At 35.2% G+C, this 16,674-nt stretch overlaps 1 protein-coding gene across 2 annotated transcripts; it reads left to right on the top strand.

Annotated features, from left to right (window-relative positions):
* The first annotated feature begins 1,902 nt into the window (after window positions 1-1,902).
* On the top strand, window positions 1,903-16,263 carry LOC133291267 (soluble starch synthase 3, chloroplastic/amyloplastic-like). Of its 2 annotated transcripts, XM_061489494.1 has the most exons (17): window positions 1,903-1,926; window positions 2,037-2,231; window positions 2,440-2,503; window positions 2,625-4,160; window positions 5,015-5,229; window positions 5,612-5,882; window positions 7,056-7,231; window positions 7,726-7,833; window positions 8,183-8,292; window positions 10,844-10,949; window positions 11,555-11,725; window positions 12,295-12,423; window positions 13,080-13,262; window positions 14,573-14,704; window positions 14,802-14,913; window positions 15,225-15,348; window positions 15,717-16,263. In XM_061489494.1, the coding sequence occupies exons 2-17, from the start codon at window positions 2,121-2,123 to the stop codon at window positions 15,850-15,852; spliced, it is 3,684 nt and encodes a 1,227-aa protein (XP_061345478.1). In that variant the 5' UTR covers window positions 1,903-1,926; window positions 2,037-2,120; the 3' UTR covers window positions 15,853-16,263. The 2 variants fall into 2 exon arrangements, with proteins under 2 accessions (XP_061345478.1, XP_061345479.1); XM_061489495.1 differs by lacking the exon at window positions 1,903-1,926 and having other exon boundaries at window positions 2,171-2,231; window positions 2,638-4,160.
* The last annotated feature ends 411 nt before the right edge of the window (window positions 16,264-16,674 follow it).

Below are 16,674 nucleotides of genomic sequence, written 5' to 3'. Positions count from 1 at the left end.
ATTGTTTAAGGATAAAATATATCTTATCCCTTACTCCCGTAGTATTTAAGTTGTTTGCTCATCTTTTTACCCAAAAAAAAATGTTGTTTGCTTATCCTACTCTTTTACTTGGTTGTTACTAATACACACTCTGAGGCCCCCAATAGATGGATTGAGAACCATTGCAGAGGACCAAGTTGTTTGGGATTGGAAGGGTTAATATGAAAAAAAATCACACCAACCTCATGATGTAACGAGAATCTAAGTTTGAGGAGTGAATTCTTATATTTATTAAAAATATATTAAGTGATGATTATATAAGTAAAAAAATTCATAAATTTAATACTTTAAGATTCTGAGTTAAGATGCGTCGTTCACATATGATGGAGAATAACTTAGCTCATATTATGGTATGAGGTCCCCCAACCCAATATTCCGGTATAATTTTTTAACAGAATGATTTAGCCAACTTGAGTTATCTAACTATGTATTTACTTTTAAAATTTTGTATTTTTACTGTGACAATTAATTGCAGGATTATCCACACAAAAAATTACAGGACAAAGTTCTTTCTAATTTTTTCTATCACTTACATGTTAGTTTTTTATTTTTCCTAAATGAGATATTAAATCTTAATTCAGTCGTGAATAGTAAGTAGATAACACACCTGCACATTTGTACAAGGCTCAAACTTACAAATTACAATAGTTGACAATGAAAATAAAAATAAAAAAATTATATGCTACAAGCTTGCAATTCTAAGATATTTTTTTTTATATTTTTTCATATTTAAATCAAGTTTTAGCCCAATTTAAAAGGAAAAAACTACGAGTGAATGATAAAAAAAAAGAAAGAAATAATTTTAAAATAAACCATATTTAAACTTTACACTTATGTTATAAAAATTTAGAATTAATATTTCGCATGTTATAAGAAATAATTTTATCTTTTACCTACATAAAAGGATGTGAGACCTATGTGGGGTCTATAAAAGAAGAAGAAGAAAAAATATGAAACTCATTTATTTTTATGTATGTGTAGAAGATAAAATTTATCTTCTACAAATATCACACACTTTAATATATATATATATATATATATATATATATATATAGGGCCAGGATATTCTTACACCGGTGTAAGAGTTAGAAGTCTTACTCTCAATCTTGATCATTGATCAACTTATATCCAATAGCTCAGTTGACTAAAAAATTAGAACCCTTAGATATAAGTGAGATAAACGGACAAAATTAAAAGTGTAACTTACACTGGTGTAAAATGATCCTGACCCATATATATATATATAGGGTTTTATATTTCTCATTCAACATGAGAATTCAATTCTCATGTTGTAGAGACAAAAAGTACATGGGACCCGTATGTTAGAAAAAATTATATGTAAGACCCACGTTGGCACAAAAATCGAAGTGTGTGTAGAAAAATTCAAATTCTCATGTTAAATGAGAATTATAAAACGCATGTATATATACACGCAGAAGATAACAAAACATTAAACCCATAATTCTAATGCAAAAGCTATTTTACGAAATAAGGTGACAGATTAATTAATGGTGGAATGGACAATTTTGCCACAAACATCCTACGAAGATTGTTCCTACGTGGCATGGTCCCATTTGATGTTGCGAATCCCAGTTGATTCTCACCGTTTGGTCATTTGTCCCACATCTACACATTTTTATGCAATATCTCCGGTCATAATATCCTGCAACCAATTTCACGTTAATGACCAGTCACAAATCACAACCACCGTACGATATTGTCATAGTCTATGGTCAAATAGGGAGCAACGATTATCCGACTGAGCGAAAATTGACAGGGTGCAGTGCAGATACAGAGTAGAGTAATGTATGTAAGGCTGAGAGCTAGACCCTTCTCCAGCGTTATCAGAGAACAGTAGTAGAGTAGCAGCATTGGCACATAATACAAGTACAATTTATTATTATTATTATTATTATTTTTTTAAAATAATTTAATTTAATTATTTTTCAAAAAAATATCACATAACCTCGTTTGTTTGTTTGTTTTTGGTTGCACAGATTCAAAGAGAGAATGATTGCTGGAAGGGACATTGGTGAAAGATAGCATTGGAGAAGAAGAATTATTGGAGAGCAGCAGAAGGCATGGAAATTTCTTTGGTAGTGAAGTGCAAAACGACGTTCGGCGATAGAAGAAGGTGCTTTGGTGCTGGCTTGTTCTTCCCTCCAACTCCAACTGGCCGGTGTCACCAACTAGTTACTGTCCTTATTCCCTTCTTTTTTCTTTTGTGTTTTGATTTAATTTCAGTTTTATATAAGTAATATACTATAATCATCTTTTGAGAATCTGGATATATTCTTATGGTACTCCGTTGAGTTGAGTCATGCAACTACCTCTCTTTCTTAGATTGTTTTGAGTTATGATTTTAGATATCTTGCTAAATATATAACCTTTTTTTTTTAGTCTTCACCATGGGGACGTGAATTCAAGGCAGGTTGGGGTTCTTTTAGCATCAAAGCTGGTGCAGGTTTATTAGCTACCCTTGTTCTGATTTGTTTTATACTTGTTGTGCTAAATGATTTGTCCTCCCCCCTATGTTAAAGTTTATAAAATTTTCATTTCTATAATTGGGGTTTATCTTTTGGTAGATTTTTCGCGTAGGAGACAGAGGAAGTTCTCAACTGCAAAGCCTAAGGGCCCTGGTTCAAAAGGTTTCGTCCCAAAACCACCTATTGAGACAAGCAACCAGAAGAGGGATAATAAAGGCACTGGAGTCAAGGGAGATTCGCTTACCCCAACAGCTAGTGAGATATCAGGGGGTAATAAAAAAACACTTGATGTCAAGATTGAGGCTGACGAAGAAGAGGCAGTTGAGTTTTCCCAGGAGAAAAAAATGGAGGTAGTAGATGCTAATGATGTAATTCTTGAGGAGGATGGTCAATTATCATTGTTACATGAGACAGTGGGTGTTGCTCAAAGAAATCAAGGTGAGGAAAATGGAAAATTTTCTATAACTGATGAGGAGGATGTTCTAGACACTTCCGGCACCAGGGATAATGGAAATGTTAAAGATTCAAAGGAAAACCCATTAGAGAATGTAGAAATTGATGTTCTAAACACTTCCGGCACCGGGGATAATGGAAATGTTAAAGATTCAAAGGAAAACCCATTAGAGTATGTAGAAATTGATGTTCTAGACACTTCCAGCACCAAGGACAATGGAAATGTTAAAGATTCAAAGGAAAACCCATTAGAGTATGTAGAAATTGATGAAACTGTTAGAGAAGCAAAAACTGACACTGATGATGAAGTAACTGGGGAAACCATTGTTAGGGAAACAAATACTGAGACTGATGACAAAATAAATGAGGAAGCTTCTCGACTGATGAAGTTAGAGTTGGAAGCAAATTTACGCATGCAAGAAATAGACAGGATTGCAGAGGAAAACTTTTCACAAGGGAAAAAGCTGTTTGTATATCCGCCTGTGGTTAAACCCGATCAAGATATAGAAGTGTTTCTTGATAGGAGTCTTTCAACTCTAAGTAATGAGCCGGATGTTCTGATTATGGGGGCATTTAATGATTGGAGGTGGAAATCTTTTACCATTAGGTTAAATAAAACACATCTCAAAGGTGATTGGTGGTCTTGCCATGTACACGTTCCAAGAGAAGCCTATAAAATGGACTTTGTGTTCTTCAATGGGAAAAATGTCTATGACAATAATGACAAAAGGGACTTCGCCATACCTGTTGATGGTGGAATGGATGCATTTGCCTTTGAAGATTTCTTGCTTGAGGAAAAACGTAAAGAATTAGAAAAAATTGCCAAGGAGCAAGCTGAAAGGGAAAGACAGGAAGAAAACCAAAGGCGAATGGAAGCAGAGAAAGCTGCAAAAGAAGAGGACAGATCACTGGCTAGGATGGAGACTAAAAGAAGGAGAGAAATGTTGCAGCAATTAATGGAAAAAGCGGTAAAGTCCATTGACAATGTTTGGTATATAGAGCCTAGTGAATTTAAAGGCAAAGACTTGGTCAGATTATATTATAACAGAAGCTCAGGTCCTCTTCCACATGCTAAGGAAGTATGGATTCATGGGGGGCACAATAATTGGAAGGACGGATTATCAATTGTTGAAAAGCTTGTCAAATCTGATTCAAAAGATGGTGATTGGTGGCATGCTGACGGTATGCTCATTTTCATCTTCTGTTACTTATCTCTAATGTTGATTCTTTTAATTGAAATTAATCTTTTGTGGGAAATAGAAAGTGTATGAATAGAGAAAACATGTACTCTGATGTGACATGCAAGGATGTGGAGTTTGCCATCTGTTTATCTAATAACGGACATATGCTTGCTCTTTAAAGGTTGAAACATTGTGAATGTATTTTGATGCTATGTATTATTTTTTTTCTGCTCATACATGATTGTGAAGGCATAGGTGAATGGCATGCCTTTGTAGATTAGATGCTGGCCTTTGTAGATTAGATGCTGATACATGCTTCTGAAGCACCTATTTTGTCCATACAAAGAACCCGTATAAAAGTGAATGGTAGTAATATCTCTGTCGTGCCCATCATTTAATTTAAACATAAAAAAGTTGCAGAATTAAGGGGTTGGGATATTTATGTTTATGCTCATCATTTTATTCTAAATTTTTAACTTTCAAAGTTACACAAGCATTTCTAACTCATGGCTTTGGGTTTCTACTCTGTCTCTATTATTTGGCTGACAAATCAAATGGGGAGAGAGTTAAATTTCTTTTCTGAGACATTAAATGTTTTTTTCTGAATTAGGTTTGTAATCACCTTATCAACATATTAAGCAGGTCTAAATCAATGACAGTTATCCCCCCCCCCCCCCCCCCCCCCCCCCCCCCCCAAACACCTAAAAATATAAAATAAAATAAGAAAGATATCTGACTGTTTTATTGGTCTCATATTGTAAATATTACTATTTGAATAGTGAGATGAAAACTACTTTTCTCTCCTTAGGACTAGCTTGAAATAAACAAGATTTTTTTTTTTTTCATTTGATGCAGTTGTTGTACCTGATCAAGCCTTTGTCCTTGATTGGGTCTTTGCTGATGGTCCACCTCACAATGCAATTGTGTATGATAACAACCATTGTCAAGACTTCCATGCTATTGTCACAAAGGCCGTACCTGATGAAGAGTTTTGGGTTGGGGAAGAGCAGATTATATACAGAAAACTCCAGGAGGAGAGGAGGTTAAGAGAGGAAGCTATACGTGCCAAGGTTAGTTTTTACAGGAGATGACTTCCAGATGTTAACATTGAGACTCTACCTAACATACGTCACAACCAGAAATAAAATCTTTTTAGTTGTATATTTCCATTGTTCCTTTCAATATAAATATGTGCAGAAAGTTAAGGGCACTGTATACTTACAATGTACTCTCTCACTAAGGAGGATGAAGTTTACCTTTTTGACTTTGTTCTGGTAGATTATTTAAATTTTTTATGTTGAGATCGCAGTCCTAGATTGATCCCTAAAAATTTGTTTATCCAAATATTAGTTGGCAGGCATAAGAATTCTTAATTCTTTCTTGTGGGAAGAAAAAATATTGACAGCTATTCAAGTCACTTATCTTTTTGATTTGGACCTGTTCTTGTTGCAGGCTGAAAAAACAGCACGTATGAAAGCTGAAACAAAGGAAAGAACTTTGAAAGGATTTTTGCTTTCTCAAAAGCATATTGTCTTCACTGAGCCTCTTGATGTTCGAGCAGGGAGCACAGTGACAGTATCTTATAACCCCTGCAACACAAATCTGAATGAAAAACCAGAGGTTTGGTTTAGATGTTCATTTAATCGTTGGACTCATCGTAATGGTCCATTGCCACCTCAGAGAATGTTGCCTGCAGAGAATGGTACTCATGTCAAAGCCTCTGGTGAGTATCTATCATAGTTTACATTTGAAACATAATTGGAACCCGAACCTAGTATCCAGCAATTAGCAATATCAAGGATTTTAATGTCTCTTTGGTTGTTTGATTTTGACTTTTTATTAATTATGTTCTTGGTAGAATTAGTTGGAAGGGTATGAATTCTGAAATATGTGTAAGTATCTCCCAAATATATTATGTGTTTTTATCTCATCAGCATCTATGATGTGCTTCTATTTTGGTTAGCAGACTACTAGTCTTTGTACTGAATGAAATGTGCTACCCATTCATTTTTGTGTTTTGTAAGCTGTAGAGTGGCCTTCAATCCAAATGCTGAGTTTTTGTTGTCAAAAAATGCTATGAAGAAAGCTGCAGGGCGTTTATGAGATGTATCACTTACTGTTTGTTTTCAGATTCAATATTCATCGATCTTGTATCAGATTAAGGATAATGTTCAAAGGTGGACAATTTTATAATAATTTTGTAAATTTGGAGAGTAAGAATAAAAGTTTGTTACCAAGAATTTGATACAAAGAGAGAAACAGGTAGACTGAAACTTACTTGGAGAAGATAATAAAACAAGACTTAGTGGAGTGGGATATAAATTGGCGGAAGGTGGGTCTTAGGATGGATTGGAGAAAAGCTATTTTCTTTCTATGTTCCAAATGGTCCCTTTTTAGTCCTTTTCTCCTTTATCTCCCTTTATTTCTTTCTTTACCTCTTTTTTATTTTTCTTCTTCTCTTTTATTTCTCTTTTTTCTCTCAATCTTTCTTCTCTTATTTCTTTATTTTGATCTCTCTATTTCATTATTTATTTAATTAATTAATTAATTTTATTTTTAACTTTCTTATTCTTTTCTTTTTTACTCTTTTAATTGTTTATTTCTTTTTTTAATGGATAGTGTTATATATATAAATTTTATTTTTATCATTTTTTCTTTAATCTTTTTTGTACTTTTCATTTGGGTTCATCTACCACCGATGACCGATCCCAATTAGTTTGGGATAAAGGTGTTATTGATGTTGATATTTTGTAAATTTGGAGGCTGCAATTGATGCAAATAATGTACTTTGGCAATCAATTTGTTCTGTACAGACAAAAAAACATAAAATCAATTCATTTACTTATAGCCTTATGCATTGTTCCTGAATAAGTTCTATGATTTTGTGCTTCTGCAGTTAAGGTTCCACTGGATGCATACATGATGGACTTTGTATTCTCTGAGAGGGAAGATGGTGGAATTTTTGACAATAACCATGGAATGGATTATCACATACCTGTTTTTGGAAGTATTGTAAAGGAACCACCTATGCATATCGTCCACATTGCTGTTGAGATGGCCCCAATTGCAAAGGTAAGTTAGCCTGTTGCATATATCTTATCTGAACTTCATCTACATATCTCTGTGTAGACTTTTACCTTTTATTATCTGATGCTGGAAAATTTTGGGAATTTACAATGAATAAATCTTACCATTATCCTATGGATCTGTAATGGAAAATACAGTTGTTACCGACAGCTATGGTATTTGGAGATCGCTTCATAAAAGAATTCAGCATGTAAATTGCAGTTTTTTTTACTCTCTGAATACCTGTCAATGAAAAGTGGAATTGAAATTTTTATGATTGAAAAATTAGCATTTTTATTGAGTTAATATCTAGAGAGTTTCAGATGTTAATGGTTTATTGATGGCGGAAAAGAAAAAATGAAAGACAATCATTTAGACTTTTTATAATATCTGAAGTCTGGAATGCTTTTTAAGCGTATTAGAATTAGCATGCCCAAAAATGTTGTGATTGATATTAACATGTTTTTTTTTTCAATTCTGATGGTCTATATCTTTGGCAGGTTGGTGGCCTTGGTGATGTTGTTACAAGTCTATCCCGGGCTGTTCAGGATTTAAATCACAATGTGGACATTGTTCTTCCAAAGTATGACTGTTTGAACCTTAGCAATGTAAGCTTTATGATATTGGTTTGGCACTTATGTTACGTCATAAACTCTGCTTTGGATATGTAAAGTTTATTCCTAAAATCATGAATTTTCTGGTCTGTCCTATTAAAAGACCATGACATCATGATTATTTATAAGTGTGTTGTAGCTTGAGTTTCAATATGAAACTGGTTGATAATCAACGGGGAGAACTAATATTATGAAATTGGTCCAGGCATTAATGAAAATGTATGGTTATTGTTGAGCGTGTCTTAACATTTGGCTGTTGAGAATCTGCATCACTGGCTCTTTTTTTGCGTTGTAGTTAGCGTTGTCTCTGTAATAGCTGTTAAATTTATGTGTTTTGATGCAGGTAAAAGATTTTCAATATCACAAAAACTATTTCTGGAGTGGAACTGAAATAAAAGTATGGCATGGAAAGGTGGAAGGCCTCTCTGTCTTCTTTTTGGAGCCTCAAAATGGGTAAGCATTTTGGTTCTTCATCCTTAAAAGTTCTTTTGCCTTTCGTGGTTTGCTGCTTGTTGTCATGGTTAGTGCGAGAGATATAATATAATATATAAAATCATTCATCCTTCACTTGATCTCAGGTTGAATTGGTTGCTTGACATGGTATTAGAGCCTTTATACTAAGTGGTCCAGAGTTTGAGGTGGACGTACGTATTGTCCACCCTTCAAGTTCATTGAGCTTTTTTGCAGGAGGCTTGTTAGAAATATAATATAATATATAAAACCATTTGTTATGACCCATATTATACCCAAGACAACTTAGGCAGTTAGCTATGTAGTTAGTAGTTGTTGGCTATTCTTTCTATTGGGGGCTTTAGTTACATTTGTTAGGAAGTTAGGCAGATAGAAGAGCTTTTAATAATGGGGGCTAATATTGCAGTTTTACTTTGGTATATGTTGAGATATATACTTATAAGTATATATCTCAACATGCCCCCTCACACGAGAGCCCACTAGGCTTGAAGGGTGGACAATGCACAAGAAGAAATTCCACTAGAAAGAAAGTGGGGGGCGGCGAGGATCGAATCCGGTACACCGAGGCTCTGATACAATGTAAAGAACCTTGGGATACACCACCCTAAAAGCTAGCTCAAAGGGTGGGAGTGCCCAAGGCCTTATAAGTATATATCTCAACAGTATATAAGGGAAATAACCCTATGTTAGGAGGGGCTTTTTGATAGATTTGAATTTGGCTGAGAATATATCAGAGGAAGGGGAGTGCCCCTTGTGAAGAGGTTTTTACCCTCTTGTTTGTTCTTCAGTACCATATCAATAAAATCGATATCTGACCTTCAATTCACATAATAACTTCTCTTATTCTTCTTCTACTCTTGTATTTCTTGCTTTTGGAAAACCAGAGCTATAACACCATTCATCTGCCTTCACCTAACAGCTTAAAATTTTTGGAGACTTGGTTGTGTGACAGTTATACAAATACTAATGATTCAACTTGTAAGGGGCTTGTAACTTGGATGATTTGGATTCGAACAAGCAAACAAATGAATTTACTTTTTTTTTTCAAACGAGTTCTCTGAGTGAAATTACTGTATAACTCATAACAATCGAATGGAGATAAACTTTATATTTATTTTGGAAACACACTAGCTTCTGATCAACGTTTATGTTATGTTGAGGCTTAAGATAACGTGCAAAGATATGTTGTAGTTACTGGATATCATAATTGAACTTAATATTTCTGTAATAAAGTAGCTTGACAATTACCTCAAGGGCCTGGATTCCTTTGGGTATCAATTGCTGCACGTAGAGTGTTCCTCCGGCATGGTCATTTACTGTGATGGGGGGAAACGGTAGGATGGCGTTTGTCAAACCACGTTTGTGAGAAATTTTTAACACATTTGAAGAGCACTTAGCCACTTAGTACTGAACATGAGGCCTATATTTTTTCAAGCATGTAAAATTTGGCTATATAGGTATCAACATTATGGATATATACTCTTCTTCATATATTTACCCAGATTGTATTAGAAGGTTGAATGCAAGTTTATCTCTCCGAAACTGTCTGATGAACTCACGCCATAGCTAATGAGATAATCTGATAAGAACCTTGGGATGCACCACCCCAAAAGCTAACTCAAAGGGTGGGAGTGCGCAAGGCCTTATAAAGGCCACATTAGTTGCCCATACAACCAATGTGAGATTTCAAGTCCCATACCTTGCAAATGGGATCGTAACATTCCACCACGCTCCGCAATCCCGGCGCTCACGTGGGCTGGCTTTGCGCTAGTCTTTTACTAGCTCCGGGCGAACACTGCAATGCCGACGTCACCACCCACGCCTCTCGATTGCAACCGGGAGACATAGGGGAAGGCTCTGATACCATTTGATAAGAACCTTGGGATGCACCACCCCAAAAGCTAGCTCAAAGGGTGGGAGTGCCCAAGGCCTTATAAAGGCCACATTAGTTGTCCATACAACAATGTGGGACTTCAAGTCTCATTCCTTGCAAATGGGATCGTAACATAATCTCTATCATCACTTCACAAAATGCGTGGAGCACAGAAGATATTTTCTGTATGTAGAAACACACATTGATGATTATATTTGAAGCTAAGCTGGAAAAAGCAGAAAAGAATCAATAATGTCAATTATGTAACAAACTCGACAATTTAAATATTGTTTTGGCCTTAATCTTAAACTGTATCTGCGTTGTGATTGTCTGCAGCCTATATATCCCTAAACCCTATACACATTGTGAGGGGTTTAAATATCTTCATCCCTAAACCGCCTCGCATTCCGGATTAGTCCCATAGCCGGCTCAAAGAGTCGAAGCCTGCGGGGATACCGGGGGAGCTAACTCGTCTCAAAGAGGTAATTAGGATTAGGTTAACTCCAAAAAAAATGAAAGTATCTTTTATTTTTTATATATATATATATTTTTTTATAAATTACATGCTTCGTGATCATTGTCAATAAGATGACTTGAAAAACTTCCACTTCTTCATAAATCAAACTATGCTTAACAAGATTTATATTTTTTTTCCTGCAGATTCTTTCAGGCTGGCTGTATATATGGTTGTCGGAATGATGCAGAGAGATTTGGTTTTTTTTGTCATGCTGCTCTTGAATTTCTACTTCAAAATGGATTGCATCCTGTAAGATATATCATTTGTCTAGTGATTGAGCTGTTATTCTTATAACTTTCATGACACATTTCCTTTGCTGATGCGAGAGTGGGATATTTTTTTTTAGCCATGACGTAAGAGTGGAATTAAAGTGTCCGTTTTGTTGATGCTGACTGCTGAGTCAACGTTCTCTCTCATCCCACTAGACCAAAAAACATGATATGCATGCAATTTTTTATCTGTTTGGTTAGAGAGAGATTATTTAGAAAAGTGGCAAGCAGTTTTGACCCTGATTCCTGCCACGTTAACTAAATTGATGTTATTCATTCCTATGCTGTTGAATGTCCTGCAGTGTGTATTTGAATTTATATGTGCAAATGTAACCAAAGTTCCTATATGTAAAATAATGAGCTAAAATATATTACATGAGAGACAGCTGCTTTACTGAATATCATTGCTGGGCTATTTGTTTTTTAGTATTAAAGTGACGAAATATTTCTGTAAGTGTACATTGTGGCTTGAGGTCTAAGTTTCTAACAATGCATTTACCACCTTTTTTTTTGGCAAAAATATATATTTGAATTTAATTAGTTGTCTTGTATGATACGTTGTAATTGGCCCTTAACAATGGGCAGGATATCATCCACTGTCATGATTGGTCGAGTGCACCAGTTGCATGGCTATTTAAAGAACAGTATACACATTATGGTCTAAGCAAAGCACGGGTTGTGTTTACAATTCATAACCTTGAATTTGGAGTCCAACTCATTGGAAAAGCTATGGCAAACGCAGACAAGGCTACAACTGTAAGTGCTGGTTATACCCTAAATAAGTCAATTTTGCTAACTTTCATGTAGCATTCGGTTATTTTTATCATGATCATTTTCATTATTGATAGTAGTTGGTATTATCTAGTTGTAATATTTGCTTTGTTCTTCCAAAATTTCTTCTCTCTTTTCCTAGGAATGTAAGAAGAATCTTGCTAGAATATAGTGGTTGCCACAAGTGGGCTTAAGTTTTCCCCCTAGGATCATGGAGAGGATCCTGTGCTGATTTTTTCCCTGTATTTTTTATATATTACGAGGTATATTTAATGGAGAGAAAAAGCTGAGATAGTAATGGACTCAAAAAAATTGTGTGACTTTAAATTGTAGCATCTCTCTAGAATTTGATTGGACCTTACACTCATTATCTGCATGCTTAAAATATATTCTGAAACAAATCTTTTCCTCCACGTAATATAATTTTATTAACAACTTTGACAGATACAATTTTGAAGCTTAAACAGAATCTGATCAGTGATTTTGCATGTTCCATTTTTCTGATATTCTTATTATCAATATAGGATCTCAGTCATACATGTTTATGTTGGCAGGTTTCCCCCACTTATTCTAGGGAGGTTGCTGGGAATCCTGCAGTTGCTCCTTATCTTCACAAGTTCTATGGTATAATAAATGGAATTGACCCAGATATATGGGACCCATATAATGATAAGTTCATTCCTGTAAGTAGGCATATACACATATTTTTCTCGTCTTTTCTTACATAGCTTGTTGCTATCAAACTTAAATTCCAACACCATCATTGCTTGAGTACTTGATAACCTGATACCATATGTCTCCATAATTGTATAATTTATCGTGTTCCCATATCTTATATTTTTCAAAGATTGTTGAAATACTCGAAGCTGTATCTCCATAAATAGGTGCCAAATTACCATTTTTATCTCCATGTTTTTTAATTCCATAAGCTAAGACTGACTTGTCCCATCCTATATCAGTTCTTATCCAGGTCCCTAAAACAATGCTATTGATTAGAGTGAAGATACTTGTCTTACCTTTTTTCTGTAACTTTTTGAATAGTTGGGATAGATCATATGCTTATTTCTCAACTACTGCAGTTCCAACGGTTCACAACTTCACACATGGCTCCATTTAACATTGTAAAGTTAATAAACTCGGATTACTTTAAGGAAGATGGGCTGATGGATTATTGTATGCAAGTTGAGTTCCGTAGTGACTGCAATGAGTCGATAGCATTTCTCTACCCCTTGTACCCAACCTGTTTTTATTCTATACTCAGTTGTTTTCATGATTTCATAAGGAGCTTTCTAGTTCCACTAATCCAATTATGACTGGTTCCAGTATAACATTATTGCAGGTATCATACACATCAGAGAATGTGGTAGAAGGGAAAAGAGCTGCCAAGGAAGCCTTGCAACAAAAACTTGGTTTGAAAAAAGCTGATCTTCCTTTAGTGGGAATTATATCTCGATTGACTCATCAGAAAGGAATCCATCTCATCAAGCATGCCATATGGCGCACCCTAGAGCGTGGTGGACAGGTCTCCTTTTATTTCAATTTTTCATCAAATTGTGCACCAGTGTTACCATATATGTGCATTGCCTACATAATAGCTTCTTGCTTCAGAATAAGCGATGGGAATTAGATAAGTAGGTTGAAGAAACATCTTGCTTCAGAATTTGAAATTAAGTACTTGGGGCCCTAATGTTATTTCCTAGGTATGGAAATCGCAAGGTCAAAGATGGGAATTTATGTATCACAAAGAAAGTATGTTCTTGACTTGCTAGAGGAGACAGGAATGAGTGGCTGTAAACCCGGTGATACACCCATGGATACCAATCAGAAGTTGGGAGAGGTGTCCTGTAGAGTTCCAATTGATAAAGGCAAACATCAGTGCTTTCTAGAGAAACTCATTTACTTGTACCATGGCCAGATTTCGCCTTTGCATTTAGTGTGGTGAGTCAGTAGATGCACTTACCATATAAGGAACATTTGGAGGCCGTGTATAAGATCCTCAGGTGTTTTAAGAGCTCACCAAGTAAAGGATTGTCGTTTAAAAAGGATGATCAAAGAGGTGAAGTCTTCAGTGATGCAAACTGGGCAGGCTTCGTTTACAATAGAAGATCAACATCTGGTTATTTTACTTTTTAATGAGGGAATCTTGTTACTTGGTGAAACAAAAAGCAAAACATTGTTGCTAGGAGTTCCCGAAACTAAAGTATAGAGCCATGGGAAATTGAGTTTTTGAAGTTTTATGGATAAAGAGTTCTTGAAGAATTTAGATGTTGAAGCACCTTGAGGCTGTTCTGTGATATATATATATATATATATATATATATAAATCAGCTATAAGGAAATAATCCTGACCAGCATGATCGTACCAAACACATTGAGATTGATAGACACTTTGTATGCTGTTTGTCACTTCTGAACAACAGTAAGCTGATGTACTTACTAAGGGCCAGTTTAGGCCAAAGTTTTAATCTCTCATTGATAAGTTGGGATGATCAATATCTATGCACCAATTTTACGGGTGTAGAAAATAGAAAGATTTATTTAGATAGTTGACTTTCCTAATTTCTAAGGATAGCTGTCGTATAGTTTCTACGATTAAGGAGATATGTTTGGTGTGTACAACCTATATAATCTAACACTAACAATTGATAACCAATCAGAAATAAAGGATTCTCTTCTCTATTGCTCTTGTCTGTGCTCATAAACTGAGGATTAATTTCAAAACAGTCCAGGATAATTTTGTTATTAGGCTTTCTACTTCAATTAGGAACTGGTTTACTGTGTTAATTGAAATAAAGTAATCAATGTCTTGACCATGGAAATATTTGAATGCAGGCTGTATTACTTGGTTCAGCTCCGGATCCTCGTATCCAAAATGATTTTGTGAGTTTGGCCAATGAATTGCATTCTCTTCATAATGACCGTGCTAGATTCTGTCTTTCCTATGATGAGCCTCTATCACACTTGGTAATTTATTGCGGAACTGAAAATCTTTGGTAACATTTTACCTCTTATGTACAGCTTAACTGGGCATTATTGACTCATTTAGAATTTTTTGTTCTAGATATATGCTGGTGCTGATTTCATTCTAGTTCCTTCAATCTTTGAGCCGTGTGGTCTTACTCAACTTACAGCAATGAGATATGGTTCGATACCCGTTGTTCGTAAAACTGGAGGTTTGTACATGCTTTAGTTTAGTCACCCGAACAATAGATGGTCTTGTTGGCATGCCATCACCCTATGTATATATCTGGAACGTTTTGTCTTTTTAGTTTTTAATTTTCTTTAATTGGAGTATGGGTCCCATAATTCTTTGTATATTATAGGTTCTTTTTTCCCCTTGGTATTGCGTCTGATTGTCTAATTTTTACTTTCCTTAGAGCGATCATATCCAGATAAACAACTTGAAAGGAATTAGTGGTCAACTTCTATCTTCTTTCAACTCAGCTTTGGTACATTAACAATACATCTCCATATAATTTTGCAGGACTTTACGATACTGTATTTGACGTTGATCATGATAGGGATAGAGCGCAGGCACAGGGTCTTGAGCCAAATGGATTTAGTTTTGATGGAGCTGATGCTGGAGGTGTTGATTACGCTCTCAATAGGTGAGTTATATTCTGTGCAATGACCAGGCATTTTGTGTTTGAACATGAGAAAACCAGATATGCCAATAGTAAAACTCCAAAATTACTTGACAGTTGGCAAAAATACTCAGAAGTAAACCCTTCTTCATCAGGATCTATGTTGGGTTTTTAATTCTCCTATGAGTTAAGCTTGTAGGAAAAAAGTCCTTTCACGGTGATATGTATGTCAAGCCCCGAATAGAGACCTTATTCCGTTGCAAGAATATGATTCATATATACTAAGAAGTGTTTATTTTACCTAATAACCTTGCACACATCCATAGCAATCTGTTTCCAAAGTCCTAAAGTTTGTGATTGCAATATTAATTTTAAAAAATGAACTTTTTCAGGGCAATATCAGCATGGTATGATGGCCGTGATTGGTTTAACTCTTTATGCAAGATGGTAATGGAGCAAGACTGGTCTTGGAACCGGCCTGCTCTTGACTATCTGGAGCTTTACCATGCAGCACGCAAGTCAGCATGAGATTTCAGTAGAGACAGGAAGTGAGGCGCCAATTAAGTTTCATGCCCTTTGTACAGGTTTAGTGGTAAGCATTAGCTTAAACATAATTTGATTGCATATGGTGAATCCTAATGAAAGATCACTGCGTGCTGAAAAGCTTTTAGAGGCGAGCTTAAAATGGTTCATTTTTTTTAGCATGCAATAATATAGGGATTGCTTTACACTAGTTTAGTATACGCTAAGAGATCTATGTCTTTAAATTGCTGAACCTGTGAATTGCGATATAATAGCATTGCAGAATAGATGTGCTAGCTCATGTTGTGCTAGAGAGGATCTAAAAGAGTAAAAGTCATTTTTTTTATTGTATATTGGCATGGACCAACGCCTTTTTGTTGGACAATGTAGAAAGAAATATTTTATTGCAATTGCTTTATGGGATTTATACTTCTTATACAACATAAGAAGAGAATTTTTGCAGCACACACATACTCATGTGGGTTCTATTGGAAAAAAGTAAATAATTAAAATTAAAAACATTGGCACGCAAAACAGTGTGACGTGTTAGTATAGCATGAGGAGGCTTTTTTTTTTTTTTTTTGTGAAATACGGAGGCTCTTCTTATGCAACATATAAACCCCTCTCTTTTTTTACTAAAATTTTATTATTTAAATGCCTTCCATCATCTTCAAGACTTAAACCAATGTAATGAAATGATTGACAATGGCTTTATTGAATACGGTGCCCATTAGAGTTGATTTGAAAATTGTCACTATGTTAATAGACCGGTGTAATGTGGATCATAAGAAAAGGATGGAATATTACTTGTCATTCTATGATAAGGCC

Source organism: Gastrolobium bilobum, unplaced genomic scaffold (assembly GCF_033153095.1).
Source record: "Gastrolobium bilobum isolate Gb01-03AN ecotype WA unplaced genomic scaffold, APGP_CSIRO_Gbil_v1 utg7904, whole genome shotgun sequence".
NCBI classification, from domain to species: Eukaryota; Viridiplantae; Streptophyta; class Magnoliopsida; order Fabales; family Fabaceae; genus Gastrolobium; species Gastrolobium bilobum.
This window is presented reverse-complemented; position numbering and strand designations above follow the sequence as displayed.

What these genes read in the sequence shown, in the direction of transcription:
- LOC133291267 (XM_061489494.1), top strand. Translation starts at nt 2,121, where the DNA reads ATGGAAATTTCTTTGGTAGTGAAGTGCAAAACGACGTTCGGCGATAGA. An exon ending in TGATTGGTGGCATGCTGACG is followed by an intron (nt 4,161 to 5,014) that starts GTATGCTCATTT and finishes CATTTGATGCAG; the next exon opens with TTGTTGTACCTGATCAAGCC. An exon ending in ATAATGATAAGTTCATTCCT is followed by an intron (nt 12,424 to 13,079) that starts GTAAGTAGGCAT and finishes ACATTATTGCAG; the next exon opens with GTATCATACACATCAGAGAA.